Source organism: Acanthopagrus latus, chromosome 11 (genome assembly GCF_904848185.1).
Source record: "Acanthopagrus latus isolate v.2019 chromosome 11, fAcaLat1.1, whole genome shotgun sequence".
In the NCBI taxonomy this organism is placed as follows: domain Eukaryota; kingdom Metazoa; phylum Chordata; class Actinopteri; order Spariformes; family Sparidae; genus Acanthopagrus; species Acanthopagrus latus.
In genome coordinates, this window is record NC_051049.1 from 19,743,040 (window position 1) to 19,761,409 (window position 18,370).

General features: G+C 40.6%; 1 protein-coding gene and 1 long non-coding RNA gene across 7 annotated transcripts; one reads left to right on the top strand and one right to left on the bottom strand.

Annotated features, from left to right (window-relative positions):
* Window positions 1-235: 235 nt before the first annotated feature.
* Window positions 236-17,506, bottom strand: slc5a5 (solute carrier family 5 member 5). 6 transcript variants are annotated; one of them, XM_037113437.1, is made up of 18 exons: window positions 17,304-17,506; window positions 16,947-17,078; window positions 15,206-15,463; window positions 14,320-14,385; window positions 14,060-14,111; window positions 12,385-12,452; window positions 11,501-11,655; window positions 11,010-11,150; window positions 5,768-5,897; window positions 5,353-5,441; window positions 4,648-4,760; window positions 4,303-4,373; window positions 3,953-4,039; window positions 3,326-3,528; window positions 3,113-3,210; window positions 2,323-2,408; window positions 1,810-1,893; window positions 236-1,325 (listed from the first exon to the last, which is right to left on the bottom strand). In XM_037113437.1, the coding sequence occupies exons 3-18, from the start codon at window positions 15,401-15,403 to the stop codon at window positions 1,227-1,229; spliced, it is 1,740 nt and encodes a 579-aa protein (XP_036969332.1). In that variant the 5' UTR covers window positions 15,404-15,463; window positions 16,947-17,078; window positions 17,304-17,506; the 3' UTR covers window positions 236-1,226. The 6 variants fall into 6 exon arrangements, with proteins under 6 accessions (XP_036969332.1, XP_036969333.1, XP_036969327.1 ...); XM_037113438.1 differs by lacking the exon at window positions 16,947-17,078; XM_037113432.1 differs by lacking the exon at window positions 16,947-17,078 and having other exon boundaries at window positions 15,206-15,587.
* Window positions 11,036-11,488, top strand: LOC119027989. Its single transcript, XR_005077537.1, has 2 exons — window positions 11,036-11,120; window positions 11,267-11,488. It is a non-coding gene; the product is annotated as an uncharacterized LOC119027989 (long non-coding RNA).
* Window positions 17,507-18,370: the final 864 nt, after the last annotated feature.

Here is an 18,370-nt window from a genome sequence, read left to right on the forward strand (position 1 = left end):
AAGAAACAAGCTGTCCCCAGAAGAATATGGTCAACAGAACACAGTTCGAAGCTAGACTGGTGGCAGGGTCCATCACATATCAGTAAAGTAAAACAGCATGAAACAGCATGTTGCTCCTCCATGGTCATGTTCTATAGACTCAGTGTAAGTTGTCAGCGTCTCTGAGTCTTCTTCATCTCTCTTGACTGGTCAAGTGAGCCAAAATTCCACCACAAGAAGAGTCATAAAGTCAGCGTTGAACTTGGCATCGGTATGTTTTATTGCTTTATGAATACAGCTTTTCATTTTGGATGAAAATGATGGTGTTGTTTATTTATTTTAATCTCACTTTAATCCTTCTTGCATTGATACCGGAGCAAACAAGTGGCTTACATACAGTATGACTTACGTGAACAGTGGCAGCCAGAGTCGAACCCGCGGGGGAAAACGACCCATAAAGTTCTAAACTATCCACAACAGAAGTTGCCTTTAATACTTCTTCCTTTGCTTCTCTGCATTCACTCCAGGACAGAGAAGAGCTTACTCCAGGTTTTATGGTGAGTTGACTTACATCATATTATCAACGATAATAATGCTGGTTACTGCTTATGTTTGTGTAACAGGTCCCTGGTGAGGTTGATGGAATTGATGTGGTCTGAAATACATGGTGACCTATGAACCTGAACGTTTTTAAAGACCTATTGTGTCTGAAAATGCTTGTGAAATCTTTACAGTGTCTCTACCCTTCATATTGAAAGCCATAACCTCCTGGGAGATCTCCCGTTTATAGGAGTCCAAGAAAACCACCAAACCAAGTCTCCCTTTACTATCTGTTTAAGAGGAAGCTTCATGTAACATTATGAAAGGAGGTGAACTCCGAGTGGAGACACAGACTCCTGCCTGTCACATATCCATTAATACTGGCTGAAGTGCAGGTGGGCATTGCTACAGATATGGGACATACCAGCACGGATGTCCTGACAAGAGACTAGAGCCTTTCAACATTAAAGGAATTTAAATAACCACAGAGGGTATTTGATTACAGTCTGTACCTTCCTTGGCACCGTTATAAAGGCCTTCTTTCACGTTTTATGAGAAAAAACAAAACAGTCATTTGTTTTACCTTCAAATGTAAGGCAGACTTACTAAAATGAACAAAAATGAAAAATAAAAACTCTGGCACTAGAGAGGAAATGCCATCTGTGAGTCATGCCATTCTGGATTAAAAACCTTTGGCTGTCCAACACCTAAACTTTAAGTGGTGATTCAATATTCCCAACTTCTTCCTCTTCTTTACGCAGGTCCTTCAAAGGCACAAGCTGTGGTTTAACAGTCGTCTTGTCTCCCTGTGAAAAATACCAAGATTCGGGTTTTAAAACAATAAAAATGAAACATACACATACTGAAATGTAATGCCCAGGTGTACATGATCGATCATGATTTTTTTTCAATCAGCGCTGAGACTCTGGTAGGTGTTGGGTAGGGCCCTTTAGAGTTTCTGTAGATCTGCCATACATTAGATTAGATTCACACCTTAAAGCCCAATTTCCACTGAATGGTATGGCTCATCGTCAACGCAACACAAACACAGTAGCAATGGAGGATGGAAAGGACGGTGTTCCTGATTGCTTAAGTCGATCCCAGCTTATCTGAGCCGAGCAGCAACATGCAGTGGAAATTTAGCAATAGTTTCCTCACAGTTATTACAAATCACATGTCAAGCCCCAAGAGGTGATCAAAAGTGGGACTGATTTCTCTGACTTAAAACTTTGACTACATTTTTTGTGAACTAATAATCAAGGATAATGGTTCATTCATTAATCTCTTTACCTGGCTACTCCTATTCATGCGCACACATGTATCCCAGCATGCACTATGCAGAGGGCAGGGAAACATCCTGGACATCTTTCCAGTCTTGAAACAAACACAGCCAAGAAAAACATTCACATTCAAACATGCAGCATCAATACAAATCTGTTCTTAACTGCTCCATCAACAGTAACAAAGGAGTCTTTGTTGGGGCATTTTGCTGTGAAACTGTATTCAAAATGGACGTGTGACATTTTGAAACAAAATCCTTTATTAGCTTATTAAAGTCTGAGGTGCACCTGCAGCTGATTGGATAAAAGAGCACCAGGCAGAATTACACATCAAATGAGAACATAAAACAAACACTTTTAATGTTTAATGTAAACCAATAAGTCCAGTGTGTGAACGAGCCTGTGATAATAGACAGATAATCTCCTAAGTTTATTGAGGTTGAGTTATACTATTGTCCTTTTTAGTGCCTCTATACCAATAAAACATGGAGGGAAGTCATGAGCTGGTGAGAGTCACACTTACTCTGCGCTTTGATGGGACTTCTACTTCCTTTTTGTTCAGATCCCACCATAGCAGGCCCTCTTTTATATTACTCCTCTTTGTTGCTCCTGTGTGTAAAGATCATATACATACATCATTTGTATGTATGTGTACAGTGTGTACATATATATGTGTATATGTGTATATATTTTTAATATCCCATATGTCCAGATCACCATTGTCCGTATGATAGATAACCCTATTGGTTGCAAAAATGCGGATGTGTGGCGGTGTCAACTCTGTACTCTATTACACTACATGATGTAATGCATATCTAAGTACAAGTAAAAATACAGACTTGTACTCATGACATTAAAATGACTTAATTTAAGTAATTTCAGTGGATGTAATGAGTTACTTACACCCTTGAGAATCTCTGTTTTTATCTGATTTCTGATAAATTAATTTAAAAAATGGCTCTGGCTCTGACACAGCATGTAATCTGCAAAGTAACTTCTAATTTAAGTTATAAAAGTTAAGTTACTAACTTTCAGAGTGTTGTAAAGTGGAAGTCTAAAGTAGTGGAAAATGGAAATACTGATGAACCTGCACTGACCCCTGAGAAATACATTTAAACCAAAGATGAATCACACCTTCCTGATTCATAAACATTTTACACTATAAGCTTTTATTGCAGGAGGAGTGAAGGTTGGTAAGTCTATAATAATACTGGCTATTCATTGTAGTTTATTGGCTTGAATAAACACAGATCTTGTGAACGATGTGTCATGGTGTGTCAGCAGTTTTCTTTCTAGTCTCTTTATTGTCTTACCTGTGGCATAGCTCACTATCAGCCCAACTATTACGACCGAACTTGTTGCCATGGCACCAAAGTAGAGGTAGGACATGGCGTAGAAGTTGTGCAGGCCCCTAGCTTGGGAAAAGACTGTTTAATTGCTGCCACATGTGTCTTGTTCGATGTCAGGATCTTTTCTCTATTTAATGACAGTTAATGACATTATCCATCGATAAAGAACTCACTGACCCCTGGTTATTGGGTTGAAGCGGAACAGAGATGGAGTGTTGGTCCGGGGTCGGGCTGCTGCTCAGCGTTATGTTGCTGGGTCCACACCCGTCTGTGAAGCTGTGCAGTACACCCATGGTCCCCTCGCTGGGTGGGTAAAAAGTTGAACCAATGGCCAGCCACATGGAGACACAGAAGCCCACTGTTATTCCTGAAAATGCCCCCTGAAAGACCAAGAACAACTTTTAAGAGAAGGGAATTCGAGGCAAATGGGAAGCAATACATAAAGAAGGTCGGTCTTTGTAGATGCAAGTTGTTTGAGGTTGGCTTTGTGTGAGGAAAAGGGTGACTTCCAGTTAACCTGGCCGTTTGCTGTGAAAGTTGTATGAATGAGGTGTCAAGTTAATGATTTTAAATGGTTTTGTTTGGCTTTCAATAGTGACATTCTTGAAATCAAACACCGAGTCAAAGAGGAATATTGTGACTAATAACAAAAGTATGAACTTCCTTAATAAAGAGGGTGAAGGACAGAATTACAACACAACAGACGGATATCGCTGGTTCGGTGATGACACAAAGTGAGGGATTTTTGATGGGAAACGCATTGAAATGAATCCAAACGTCTAAAAGTAATTCTAGGGTACTCACCAGCCTGTTTGTTGCTGGAAAAAACATCCCCAAGATGAACACACCCAGTATCGGCCCACTGACCACACCCATGACGGTAAATGAGCCCTGAATAGTGGAAACAAAAGCAGTTACCAAACACACCAACCAGACTTTATTACAGAGTTCAAATCTTATTCTGTAGTTGAGTCCGAAGCTTTGCTCATCAGCCCAAAATGAATATGCTTTCCTTCATCAATTCTTGCTCTCACTATTATGACTGGCTTACTGTGTTCCATTTAGAGCACCTTTAAAGCTTAATTTCTACAAAGCACTGGAGATTGCACAACTGATTAAATGTTATGTAGTATAGTAATGTTTATATATAATACCTGAAGTACTCCCCAGTCCAGGAAGGAGGAAAGAGCAGCTACAGTGATACAACTAATTCCATACAGGAACGCTGAGAGAAAGAGAGAAAATAATGACCTGTGAAAATGTCTCCTTTTACATTTGACTTGGTTTCAAAATGAACGGGAACTGGCATCATTTACTCATGAGTCAATCCGAAACTGATAAAATACGATCTGTGCTCTGAAGTTGGCGGAAATCAAGTGGCAGTTCTGTGTTCAATATCATGATTGTCGTCAGGGTTTAAAATGAAAAGTGGTTTTAAGAGTTCACGCTGGAGTAAAAACCACTCAGTTCAGGGGACCTTTACATGAGAATCAACCTACACAGTCCCTTGGAAATAAGGATCAGTTTCCTCTGGGTCATGTGGAGCAGACGGGGTTGCAGCAGATCCTCCATCGTTACTGCAGCCATTGCATTGATACTTGTAGAGGCCGTGCTGTAATAAAGAAAGACCAGTAACTCCACCTCAACTGACTCACTGGTCAGGTTTACACACGGTTAATATTCTGTCACTGTCAAAAAGGAAGATAGATGTGCGTCATTACGGTTTGTTGCACCCCCAAACTACACAAAGTGTTACTTGAAATATATAAGAAAGTTTATTTTTGTCAGGAAATGTACTTTATTATTATTCAGTACCAAATATAGAGCTAGTCAGACAACAGTGTGCAAGGGCATCTGCCTTATGATAGCACGACTAGAGGCTGGAAGTAATGTACAATTTCAAAACTCTGCATATTGCGATTGATGGAATTAGTTTTTCTGTAAAGACAGAAAAACATTCTCATGTTGTTTATTTAAGTACCAATCCCACAATGTAAAAATATTCAATAATAGTTAAAGTATCAGCAGAAAAACTGTCTCAAAGTATCAAAAGTAAATATATATCAAAACAAATATAGTAACCTCAAAATTGTACTTCAGAAGATATAAATATCTTAGTGCCTATTTTTTTTTCCATTTCCATTTTGGTTCCCTGTAATGTAAGTGGGAAACTAAGTCTAATTTAAAAGCCAAGATTGAAATACCTGAGAGTCCCACTGTAGGCACAGGCGAGGAAAAGACCCGGAAAGCCAGGGTGATTTTCAAATATTTCCAAAACGAAGTACGGCATGTACTTCACCAGACGAGAGAGAGGGAGAGAGTGGAAAAGTTCATATTTGTGTTGGACAATTACAAACTATTTCCAGTTGCTCTTCATTGGATAAAACAAAATCATTGTTTGCATTGTAAAGAAATCATTTTTCTCTGCCTTGACTCAACAGAGAGTAAAAGATAACCCTATTCATGATTTTCCTTTTGATCTCAGTCACATAGGATAGACTGCAATCTGGTTAAAAGATTATCTGAATCTGTAGTAAATAATAACAGTCAAAACCCTTCACAGAATCATGCTCTGGATGTGGATGATTATGAATATTTATTCTGCAGTGTCTTGAGTACCAGGTCAGGGGCAGAAATCTTCCCGGACTTCAGCGGATCACAGCTGATGTAATAAGCAAACATGATGATTCCGCAGATTGCTGCACTGCCCACAATCAGACACAGGCCCACTTGGTTCACAAACAGTGCCCTGGAAAATAAAAAACACAAACTTAACTCTGATGTTCGTCTTCATGGATGTACACCACCCCATCATCAGTCTCACTTTTTCACGTTTCCTGCTCTACCTCTCACATATATACTGAGACATATATCGCCTCTCATTATTAGTTCCACTTTCCCTCGCCCCTAAGCCACTAATCCTCAGTTTCAAGGCCACTTGGAGAGCAGAGGGGGAGTTGGCAGGAGAGGACAGGGGTTTTTAAAAGCAGTGCACGATGGATCATTGGTGGGTTATCTGTGCAGCGCCTTGTTGTGTGCTACTTCATAATAAATCTGGTCAACTTTTTTTCTGACGGCGGTTCAGGAGACTTGGATGTGTTGCGCTGAAACACTTACTGAAGCTTGATCGAAGAGATTAGGCACAAGCATTAGACGTGAGAACACTGTGTAGTGCCAGACCAATTCTGAAGGCAGCTTCCAGACCCACGAGACCTACTAAGTAACCAAAGAAGGTTTCTTGTCAGGATGTTTCATGTAAGGATTCTATTGATCTAATATGAGACTTTCTGCCTCTAGGAGTCTGAGTACATCATATCTTTTGGCCTTGGTTTGCCTGGAGACAAAGGTAGTTCTCTTGTTTTGACTTAATAATATACAAAATCACTACTAACATTACTATAATGTTAAAGAGGTCATTTGAAGCTTTTTGGCTTTCCTTTATTGTGTTATGTGTGAGAAAAACCATTCTCCCAGGTCATTCTGTCCTCATACAATAGAAGATCATATGTATCCTGTACAGACATTAGAGTCTGGATAAGGATAGTGAAAATTGCTCTATGAGCTTATATCTCATGGTCTCTGCAACCTAGATAGTCAAAGCTATTGTAGATATGTCTACAGAACAGATGTCTAACTGACCAAGCCAAGGCTCAAGTGTTTGCGCAAAAAACTCGTTAAGTGTCACAGTCCAACCGTGGCAGCCTGGTGGCCTTGTCCTGTTTCTGTGTTTTTTTCCCATCTACCTTCTCACCCTCCTTTGTTCCCTCACCTGTTCCTTTCCCAGTGTGTGTGTCCGTGGGTGTGGTAGCAGCAGCAGCAGCAGTTAAGTGGCACACCTGATCCCCATCAGCCCATCAACCTCCGCCTATATATACACGCTGGCCTTTTCACTGCTTTGGTGCCAGATTATTCCATCCTGAGCGGTGAGCATGTTGTGCCTCTAATATTAAGTTCATGTGCTTTTGTACTTATGCTCCTGAGTCTCACTTCGCCCTGCAGAAACCTTCAGCGCCTCTTCGCACTGTTCCTGCTCGACTGCTCCTCAGAGTTTCTCCTCGTCAGCTCTGATCTACACCGCCTGCCTGCATGCCTGCCATCCCACCTGCCTGCCCATCTACCTGCCAGCCTGGTGTTCTCACTCACTCATTGCAAAAGGAATATTTGCTTGCTGAAACGTACTGTCTCCAATCTCTGCATTTGGGACAGAACATCTGATTGTAACAATAAGGAGGCCTTCAATCTATCAGTGTTAGCAGACTAAGTGTCTTTGGCTATTGGGGAGAGATGCTGCATCACCCCCCCCCCCCCCCCCCCCCCCTTGCTATGTTGTTAAACAGATAACCATGTATGGGAGTAATGCTTCCTGAAGCTGGAGATATAATTTGGGCATGTGGGAGGATTTCATGGCAACACTCTGTGCAGACAGACGTGCTGTTATTTTGCTGTCGCAATTTCTGTGAATGTATAAGGTCGACGAAGTGAAAAAGTCCATACCAAAGGGAGTTAAGGGTGCGCTCACACTTGGCATGAAGCAAATTCTGTGGAAAACACTGTTATTAAATGGTCTTTTGCATTTCTATAGTGCTTTTACAGCCCACTGATCACGCAACGCGCTCTACAACACTTTCACCCATTCAACCCACTTCAACCCACGTTTTCCCATTCACACACACACATTCATACACTGCTCATCAGGAGCAGTTGTGGGTTCAGTATCTTGCTCAAGGACACTTCGACATGCAGCTAGGGGGAAGCCAAGGATTCAAATCAGTGACCTTGTGATTACTGGATGACCCGGGGCCATGTCCACACGTACCAAAACAATCTTTTTTTCCCGTCTTCCTCGACATCGTTTCAATTATATTTGCGTCCAAACTGATCCACTGTAAACGACTCAACACACTGTAGTTCATATTCCAGTCCTATAAATGGTGCTTGAAATTCTCCAAAAACAGAGAAGAAGAGATGGAGCATGCGCATAAAGCTTGCGCACTGTATACAAACAGACAGCAGAAGGAGAATCCAAAAAGAAGAGGAAGACAAAAATGACTAGTGCAAGGAAACCAGAATCGTTTGAGTGGACTGATAATGACTCACGCTTGACTACAAGGCAAGTAAATTGCAAGAAAGCGCTATTAAATTCACCCATGCAGATTAGTATCATCATATTTTTCGGTGATATTCCAAAATCCAATGGAAAAATCCCATGGGCTTTTTGACAAGGAAAACCAGGGCAAGGCTAACTTCCAGGTTAGCTTACAAAAATATGTCATTCCATGCCCTACACCACTCCAAGATAATACAATGCCCATCTCTAACTCTCCTGCTGTTGGCTGTACAGCCACGTTTCCTTGCCCCTCAATTAACCCACTGCCACTCTTTTCTTTCAGCTGAGCCTCATCTTCTCATCTGCATCCCATTCCCTCATAAATAACCCATACCGGTCCACTTCCAGGGGTGTAGCACAAAATTCTATACCCTGTTGTATGCAGTCTCTATGGACACCTACCCAAATCCACAGCTATTTATTCTAGTATCTTTGTGTGTGTGTGTGTGTGTGTGTGTGTGTGTGTGTGTGTGTGTGTGTGTGTGTGTGTGTGTGTGTTCTCTAGTCCAACACCACTGAGACTTTATACAATGTCTGATGCTATAAATGAATACAACCATTGTTTCAACAACCAAAAAAGAAACTATTATAGTTATCTTTGTGACTGAAATTCCTCTGAATCTGAAGCAGGCCAAGGTAAACAGGCAGTAAATTTATTTATTTATTTTTTTGAACTCTCCGGGAAGTCTAAAATAGCGCCAACCTAAAACAAACAAGATGGTGATATGCTAACTCGTGTCAATAATGAAACCCTATTCTTTAACTTGCCTATTAAAGATTCCACCTTCTGTCCAGACACAATCGTTTGAAAAAGAACACCTTTGTAATTATCATTTGATGTCGCTCTCTCACTGTCAACATTGTTCTTCAACAATGCTCTTGTGCATATAATGCTACCTGCCAGACCAGAAGAGGGAACTTTTTACTGTTTGCAGAGTCAACTTTCTATGACCAAGCAAATTAACTTGACATCCAACTTGACAAGCGTTTCCAAAGACATCAGCACCTAAAGGCACACTCCGCAACTGTTAGCTAAAAATGTTAACATGTTTGTCATCTTGCTTTTGATTTGCTATTTTTGCTATTTACATTTGGTATTAGACAAATTATATACACCAAGTTTCGTCAGACTGTACAAACTCTGCAGGGAAAACTGGTTTTGGCGCCGAGGCAGATGTGCAGGCCTCAGCTCAGCCCTGGATGATTGGCATATACTGTAAAAACATATATTTTTAAATATTACGTTTCTTTTTAAAAAAAACGCTTAATGTCAGATCAGTCATTTACTATTGAAAGAGAGGGTCAGTTGTGTTATTTCCAAAGCTCATTGAGGACACAATGGCAACCTGTATTTTCACTTCTGTATGTCTTATTTGTGATATAAAGGTCATATATTAACACTTTTTAAGGTTTTGCAACAAAAAAATATGTGTCCCTGTTGTGTATAGAGATCCTCAAAATGAGGAAAAAAAAACTCCTCTCACATGTCCTCAAGCTAGATTACCCTAGTTAAGCAAAACTACCTTCTAGTTTTCAGTGTTTTTTCCTTGCAAACATTGGCTCAGCGCACACAGTGTGTTCAGAGATGTGAGCAAAGCACACACATTTCTTTGTTGTTGGCTGCAGCAACCAGCACATAATTCTTCATGCACTCCTACTATCTGAAGATACCATGAGGAACTAGTAGATTAAGTTTATTTTTTTATAAAAATGTGACAGAAATGTTCCCATAACATTGTGGTCTGAACTGAATGTTAAAACTCATTTGAAGGCAACCAAATGTGACAGTCATAGGTTGGATGCTCGCGACTGTTTTTGTGTTTTTTCCTGTCCTTAACGACTCTGTGCAGACACACCCGCACAGAGTTTAGCAGCCTACATCTCCCCTCCAGTTAGTTAGAACTGAGAACCTTCATCAACACTTCTCAGTGTTAATTACGTTTACAGAAACAATTACCTTTTTCTTGACTATGATGAGACAATGACAAGCGAACAATAAATCTAAATAGTAACGACAGGATTTTATAGAATGTATGTTTTGTTATTGCTGATGAGACGAGAAAGGACTAAAATGTTAGTGTTGGGTTATGAGACATGAGGCGTTGCTGTCCCAAATCGATAGCACCGCCCTGTGACAAAAATATAGTGGTATTTTTGTGTGCATAGAGGAATAACATCTATGGACACACTATGTATTATTCGGCAAAAAGTACAACACGATGCAGTAGAGGGAGACTGAGAGACGCCATGTGGCCCCAAACCAAGTTAAATAATAGCCTACAGACAAGCTGAAGTGACAGCTTAAGGTGTTCTACCCTGCCACGGTGAGTTTGCTAGTCCTTATGTCAGCCAATTTACATATTTGTAAAGTGAGTGAGGCGCCATTTTGCAGGCAATTGGTGTTGGCTCAGCCCAGCTGGAAGCAAGCCTTCCTCGTGGGATCAGTTTTCAGTTTGCTGTAAGAAAATAATAATTCAATAACATTAGCTGGGTTACTGTGTTTGCTAATGTCAGTTCCCTAAGACTCGAGGCTTGTGAGTGAAGCATGCCTGGCTTCACAGATAACATTGTATCTTGTCTGAACAGAGGTGCTGCAGAAATGCACAATAGGAGAAAAATGAATGTGTTTTTTTTTTTTTTTACCGGGAAACATAGACACCTGTTCTAGTAGACCTCCCCCGAAAATAAAAATATGAACCTGAAAATGAGCAGCATACTAAATTCAGTTCATGGAAGCTTTTGAACAGTGCTCACCACTGGGCCTGTCTTTCTGTCCTGCAGGAGATGTAGCGCTGGACTTGAGCTTGGTTTACGCCGTACATGGACAGCCATACCATTGCACCCCCGACAGTCAGGCTCCAGAAGGTATAGCGCTGCCGCGGGTCAACAGCAAAACTATTGGAAAACATTTTACAATAAAACAACATAATTAGTAGAGGACATTTCTAGTGACATTGTTTCGTTGCCAACGATTTCAAATCATATTTCTTAACACCATGACTGTTTATCAGCTTTTTCCAGAACATCTCACTGATGCAATGGCTATCTTTGAAGAGGGCAACAATGAAGACCCATACGGAGGTCCTGAGATGGCCACTGAAAAAGCCCATCCACCCAAGGAGTGAGATGCAGCTGAAATCTCAAGCAAACCTCAAATTGCTTTTGTCTTCTATAGAGAGAGCATCTTACTGTTCGCTCATAGTCATGTGTCGTGAAATGGAAAACAAAACAAACAGTTCTTTTACTTGTTAAAATTAATCCGCGATCCATTGTTGGCGATCTCCAGTACCCTTGCAGGACCACCAACCAGAACTGTGCCATGGACAGAAATGGCCACAAAGCCTGAAAACATGACGATGATCTGGAACACATCAGTCCAGATCACGGCTTTCACACCACCCTGTTGGACATAATGGGAGCGACAGTCAGGAGAACAGGACCACAACATGAGAGCTTTACAAAAAACTGAAGAAGGGCAGAGTGTCCTTATCGCTTATGCTGTTCTGCTAAAGTGTCTATGGCTGGCATGGGTGTTATAGTACATTACGCTGGATTTGGATAACTAAAAATATGGTTCCTCCGGGAGAAACACAGCGCAGTTCTTTCCAGCTGACAATATATCTGTAATGTTATAAAACACAGTCACTCAAATTCAGATGATATGGCATAATTTCTAAAAATTCTATTCTCCAATATCAATCCTCATAGTTTTGAAGTTGTTTGTATGTATGAAAAGAATTGAAGAAGGCAAATTAAAGTGGGCAGGCTTGTTGTACTGTCTTTTGAAAGTTCAACAATTCTGTGGCATCACACTCGCAACCAACTCCAGCAAACTACCCTAAACACACGCAGTAACATCACTGTCCTTAGTCCTTAGTTAGGTCAAGCAAACATGAACTGCTATATCTTGCTGCAACACTGGTTGAAGGTCTAACAATCCAGCTGTGATAAAATCATCAAGGTCGAGGATTATATATTTTGAACTGACAGGACTCCTGCCAGATAGTTGCACAATACTCATATACATTTCTGAATGCACATTAGTGTTTGAATAGAAACCTCTTGTTGTAAGAGTGCCAAGGCAAAGAGCTGTGCTGGTTTGATGACATGAAAAAAAAAAAGATCTTACCAGTGTGGTGTACACCGTGCAAATAATCCCCGTAGAAAACAGAGACACCCACATGTTGAGCCCAGTAGCTGAAATTAAAAAGAGAAATGGGGTTTCAATACAGAATATCCCTTGTAATTTAACATTTATTTTTGAACTACAGAAAATGACTTGTCATTGACAGCATTCACCACATTCTGAGTGGCTTTTACTTTTAAAATGTGTGATGTTGAAGCCCTTCTTTGAAAACAAAGTATAAAGCTTTGTCTGACCTGCAGGCATTCCATATTTAGTTATTTAAAACACTATTTTTTCCTCACACAGGAAGACTGAGGCTTAACTTTGCTTTGGTGTGGCTGTGTGCTGAGCAAATATGTAGTGTTTCGTGTGGAATTAAACATATTGGTAACATCAGGAAGGAAGAGAAAACCTAAACTGTAATAATCAGCAATGGTTTATTACACTTTATTACATTGTTACATTTTCATTTAAGGTATTTAGCAGATGCTTTTGTTGAAAGCCACTCACAGTAATTCATTCATTCATACACGGACAGTGGCGGCTGCCATGCAAGGTGCTGACCAGCACATCACAAGCAGTTTGGGGTTCAGTATCTTGCCCAAGGACACTTCGACATGCAGACCAGGGGAATCAAACCAGCAGAAGTTAATAAGCTGGATTTCACTATTCCTTGTATTCATGATGAGGGTCATGATGGGTCTTTTGTGCCGACACAATTATAATATTTGAAAATGTGTTATTATTACTCGCAGGCTGCAGAGCTTGTCAGACAAACAACAGTTTTGCTGGCGTCACAATTCTAGCGATGCGTCTCCGTGTGATCCAACATATAATGTGGTAATACTGAACTCGTGATTTACTGTCAGCCAATATCACATTGTTTCGCCAACTGAATCTCATCCAGCACCTGCAGGTGTTGTTCTTCTGTAAATCCATACTGAGTGTAACATTTTTACACCTGTGCCGGTGGTTAAACTATTTAAAGGTGACACTGAGGAAACAACTAGGTGTGTTTATTGGGTTTCTCATAATCTGATAACAGCTTTTATCTGAAAGCATTTCACATTAGGCTGTTTACATGACCACTTGAATAATCTCCACTAATCAGATAATGATCAGGTTTATTAGTGTGCAAGTAAACATAGTCACTGTTTTTCTCATATAACCTAAAACATAACTTCTGCAGTTTCCTGACAAACTGTACATTTTCAAAGTTGACATTCAATGAAAAAGTCAAGAAACCGTATGTGCCAAGCAACTTTTATTAGTCTACTTTATTTGGTAATTTTGAAGAATCAGTTTTTGAGACTCAGCTGTTCACGGTGTATATGGTCTTAAGGACTCTGAAGATTCCTCGAGAAAAAGTTAGTTGTGCTTCACATAAAAAACGTTTTGCAAAGGATAAGCTAACATGCTTAATTTGGGATTTTTATCAAATATTAATTCTCAGGTTTTTGAAAAACTTCATCACACTGTACATTACAATGGGGTTTCAATATCACTTTGGCACTTTTGTATAATTATCTAAAGAGAATAAATACATCTGTAGCTCACATTTCTCCAAGTTTCATGTTAAACATCCTTTTCACTCTTTCGTTAATTATTCTTTCACCTTGGACATATGAGTGATTGATAACATCTCAAGACAGATGGGTTTCAGGAAGTGCTCTCCTACCTTGGCTGAGGATCAAGGCAGGTGCATAGATGACGATCCCTGTGTACAGCAGCTGAGAAAGAGGAAACAATAGTGACAATCACTGGGCTAAGACGTCATGATCAGTCTGTGGGCATTACAAGAATGCCTGACTGAAGATGACCTAGCAAAATGAGTCCAAACCAAACCACACATTTGCATGAAGTTACAGTAAAAGCACTGAATACAACTGCGTCTTTAACGCTGAAGAGTATCGGCGAACACAGTGATGTCTTTCTTACCGTCGCAACAAGAAACTGGATACTCCCCAGCAGCTGCATCCCTCGGCCAAATCTCATCTTCAGGTACTGTGACAGGCAGACGGCTGGAGTTATAACACAGCGGAGTATCTCTGCACGCATCGCTCATCCTTCCTCACCTCTCATATTCATCGTTTCAGTGACCCACAGGTGCCTTTCATCATCGTGTCAGAGAAATCCCGACCCTTTTTGTGCACTGTGTTCGGTGAGAAATACTTACTGCTCCATCGTTTTGTGTTTCATATCAAACCCCTCTCAAAAGTCCATCAAAAGCTAATAGAGTGTTCTTGTTCCTATTATGATTCTTTGAGAATACACAATAAAAGGTACCACTCTAATTTAACAGCAGATTACTGGATAATAATTGCAGGAAATTCCCAGTTCTATACTGTAATTATTCAGAGTAGTATAGATGGGAATCACGGTAATATACTGTGTTTTTTTCATGATCATGATGTGGATTGTTATTTCGATAAGCATCTGGAGTTATTGTAAATGTTAATGGTAAATGTTACAGTAAATTTGTAACTTGTTACAGTAAATTCACAGTTTTAATACAGCAATGTACTGTGTTTTCACATTATCACGGCCATATTGTTTGTTAGCCTGTTAGCCTGGGAGCCTTTGTAGACCACGTGTAGGCCTGGTAACAATTCAAATTTACAGCAGCTTTCTGTGTTATTCCAAATAGTCACCCACCATGCATTGCAAAAGCATAAAAACAGTACTTCACCATTATAATTTACAGTGAAAACCTGCTGTTTTTGAACAGATTTTATCATTTCTTAACAATAAAATTCAAATCTTTAGATCTTTTTCAGACAGATTACATGAAAACATATTAAACTAACTGGAAGCCTACTCTGACCTGATTGGTGCTGGTGATGCCCAGTCGATAGAAAACTGGCAGGAATAGAAAAGCTGTCAGCATGGAGTTGATGCTCTGTCCGATGCACATGTAGAGGAATTTAAAGCCATAGCGAAAAGCCTCTGAGGGAACACCCAGGACTTGGATGGCTGACATAAAACTGGCACAGAGCGACATGCCAACAGGTACTGCCGGCATGCTCCGACCCCCGGTGAAGAAGTCCTCCGCCCTGGCCTCGTTCGGGCTCTTCTTCAGGGCCTGGAAGAGTCCGATAGCCATGGAGACAAACAACATGGCAGCAAAGACTGCATAGTCAGCCCAGACGAACGACTGCTGTTCCATGATTTCACTTTGATGCTCTCGAGCTTGTGGTTTGGTAGATCTGTTGGAGGGAATGCGAGTCCCTTAGCATAAACAAAAAAACTTCAGTTTACATTCACTTTTTCTCACCAAAAAAATGTGCTATTTTAACATCTTTTTAACATGTTGTCAACCATGATAAGATTTAGGCATGACAGGTTGTATAATAGGACGTCCGCAGACGCAGATAGATAGACGTCATGTGATTGCACTGATGGCTGCAACAGTGAGAGATCCTAATTTTGTTAATGTGATGTTTTTTGTTTTTGTTTTTAATCTCGTGGATGTGTTTGTGGTGACATTTTCCTGGCGAGACCAGATGTCAAATGCATTTTCCTTCCAATCTGATCACTGCCAAAAAACGGCTGATCACTGGAATGGCGGGTGGGAAGAATGTTTGTCACGCCGCTAACACAATAAAACAAAACTCACATGTGAAAACAACGCTCAAAAACTCCGCAGAGAACCTTTGGACGAGCTATCCCTCACATGTTTACATTTCAAATGTAGTTCATTTTTAAACCCTCTTCCCATTTCTTCCTCCTCTCATCGTCATTTCATGGCCTCACTGTTATGCTTCCGGGCTCATCACTGACTCAAAACTCAACAAGTGGAATAAAACTCTAGTAGGGAAAGCATATCTTGTTTTAAAAATACAAACTGGACCTGCTCATGAAAACATTGCTCTTTGGTGCCTCTAGCGGTCACAAACTTCTCACTTTCAGCTGCTTCTGAGAAATATACTTGTAAGCAGGAATGATACACTGGGAATGAGACTAAAACAATCGAACGGTTGATATAAAAACTTAATATAAAGAGAATATTTTTCATTATTCATAATTTAGAATAATAATTAAAAAAAAACATAGCAGGTCCTCTTGATGAAAACATTTCCCACTTCTCATCAGTTCTGTATTTTAATTAATGGTAATTTAATCAAACTTTCAATGCATGTCAAATCCCCTGACTTTGACATGCAGGTCAGGGTTTGTGTCTTCAACCAACAATCAAAGCAAATCAGTTATTTCTATTGACCCACCATTCCCCAGTGTTTCCGACAATCATCCCTCTATTACCCAAGTGTTGCTCGTGCAATCCTTACAGTTCCACCACAGCTACCAAGATGACAGTCTTTCACTAAACTCGCTGCAGGTGTAAGGTCAACTAACCGCAGCTGAACCTGACCGGAGAGACGCTCAAATGGGCTGTTGACAAATGCTGCATCTGTCCTTATGAAGAAAGAAGCAATGGACTAATTATAAAAGCAAAATAATAAAGTAATTAAATTACAATATGGGATCGAGTACTTTCAAAAGACATCGAAGTAAATCTGAATCTTGATTAAATCAATTATAAAATTACTATTTATGAATATTTTTACCTGACTGGAAATTGTCCCGATTTATTTCCCTTGAATGAATAAAGGATTGGAGAACGTGCGATCGTGCTTCACAAATTAGAGCAAAATGTTTCCGTTTAATTGTACAGGAGCCTGTATGAGTCTTCGGTGGTCCTATAACACACAATTCTTTGATTAAGGAGGTGAATAATCTATAAAGTGTGAATAAAGTCTCTTAGTGCGTCTGATTCAGTTAGTAGGACCGCGAGCTGCAGCTGAAATGTGCTCATTACGCAGCAGGTTGAGGCACTTTTTTTTTTTTAACCTCCTGCAAAAATAACTCTGCATTTTTTTTTTAATTCTCGTAGTCATAACTGAATAAAATGCCCAAAGACTCACCGCTGGTAGGCTACTCCATGAAGTCCAGTTGCTTCCGCGGGGTGCCGCAGGAATGTGCTGACGGCCCTTTAAATCCTCAGCAGCTGCTTCGCTTCCATTGGCGTGCACGCGCACTTAAGGCGTGCGCACGCCGCGAAAGTTCCCGTGGAGGTTCCTCCGCTCAGGTGTGTGTGTGTGTGTGTGTGTGTGTGTGGTGAAAAGGGTCATTGTGTGTGGTGAGTGGTGAAAGGGTCATTAAGTCACAAGGATGGTCAAGTGGCTGCAGAGGAACTGAAACCTGGAAACCTGTGTGTGTGTGTGTGTGTGTGTCTGTGTGTGTGTTTTCCTCATTTGTGTTTCCTGTGTTTTCTTATCTTATATTATTTAAACTAACCATACTTAAGCCTAAATACTTTGTGTGACCAGTCTGTGTAGACAGCACTAAAAAAGGTGTCACATCTTCAAATATTTATCTTGCACTCTGTTTAACAGGGGGGTTGTGTGTGGGAATATTTCACTATAAGGAAAAGTAAAGGCCTGTAAAATGACCTGCCCGAAAACACTCGGGTTGATAACTCCCCTTAGAAAATGAGAAGGTTTTCCTTGTGCATTGAGGTGCCGGTTTGTGCTAAACTAAGTGGCTGCTGGCTGCGGCCTCAGAGGACAGGTATGGGAGTGATATCTATCCTCTCATCTCTCTCCACTATGAAGTAAATCAGGGTGTACCCCAAAAGTGTTGAACTATTCGGTTTTGTATCGGTGGCACAAACAGGAAGAAAAGCACAAGTGCAGGTGAGAGACGGCAGGAGAGGAGGTCGGGCTTGTGTGACTTGTCACACTCGTCATGATGTGACACAGCTGGCAGACAGCCAGTGGAGTGATTTTTGTACAGACTCCATGTGCACTCTGTGAACCAAGCATTATAAAAGAACCACGATGACTGGTTCTTCGTCCTGGCAGAGATATATCTTGGCACCCTGTGAAACGACACAGACGCAACAAGAGCTTGTTCACACCCTTGATGGCAAGTCACTTGGCAGCAAAAGGAGTTAGACGACATTAGATAGATTCAATCATAAAGCAAACAT

Coding starts and splice junctions, on each gene's coding strand:
- slc5a5 (XM_037113432.1), bottom strand. CDS start 15,547: ATGGAACAGCAGTCGTTCGTCTGGGCTGACTATGCAGTCTTTGCTGCC. Junction 3,529..3,952: donor TTCCAGCAACAAACAGGCTG/GTGAGTACCCTA, acceptor TTGGTCTTTCAG/GGGGCATTTTCAGGAATAAC. Junction 1,894..2,322: donor AAGTCCCATCAAAGCGCAGA/GTAAGTGTGACT, acceptor GTTTGTTTCAAG/ACTGGAAAGATGTCCAGGAT.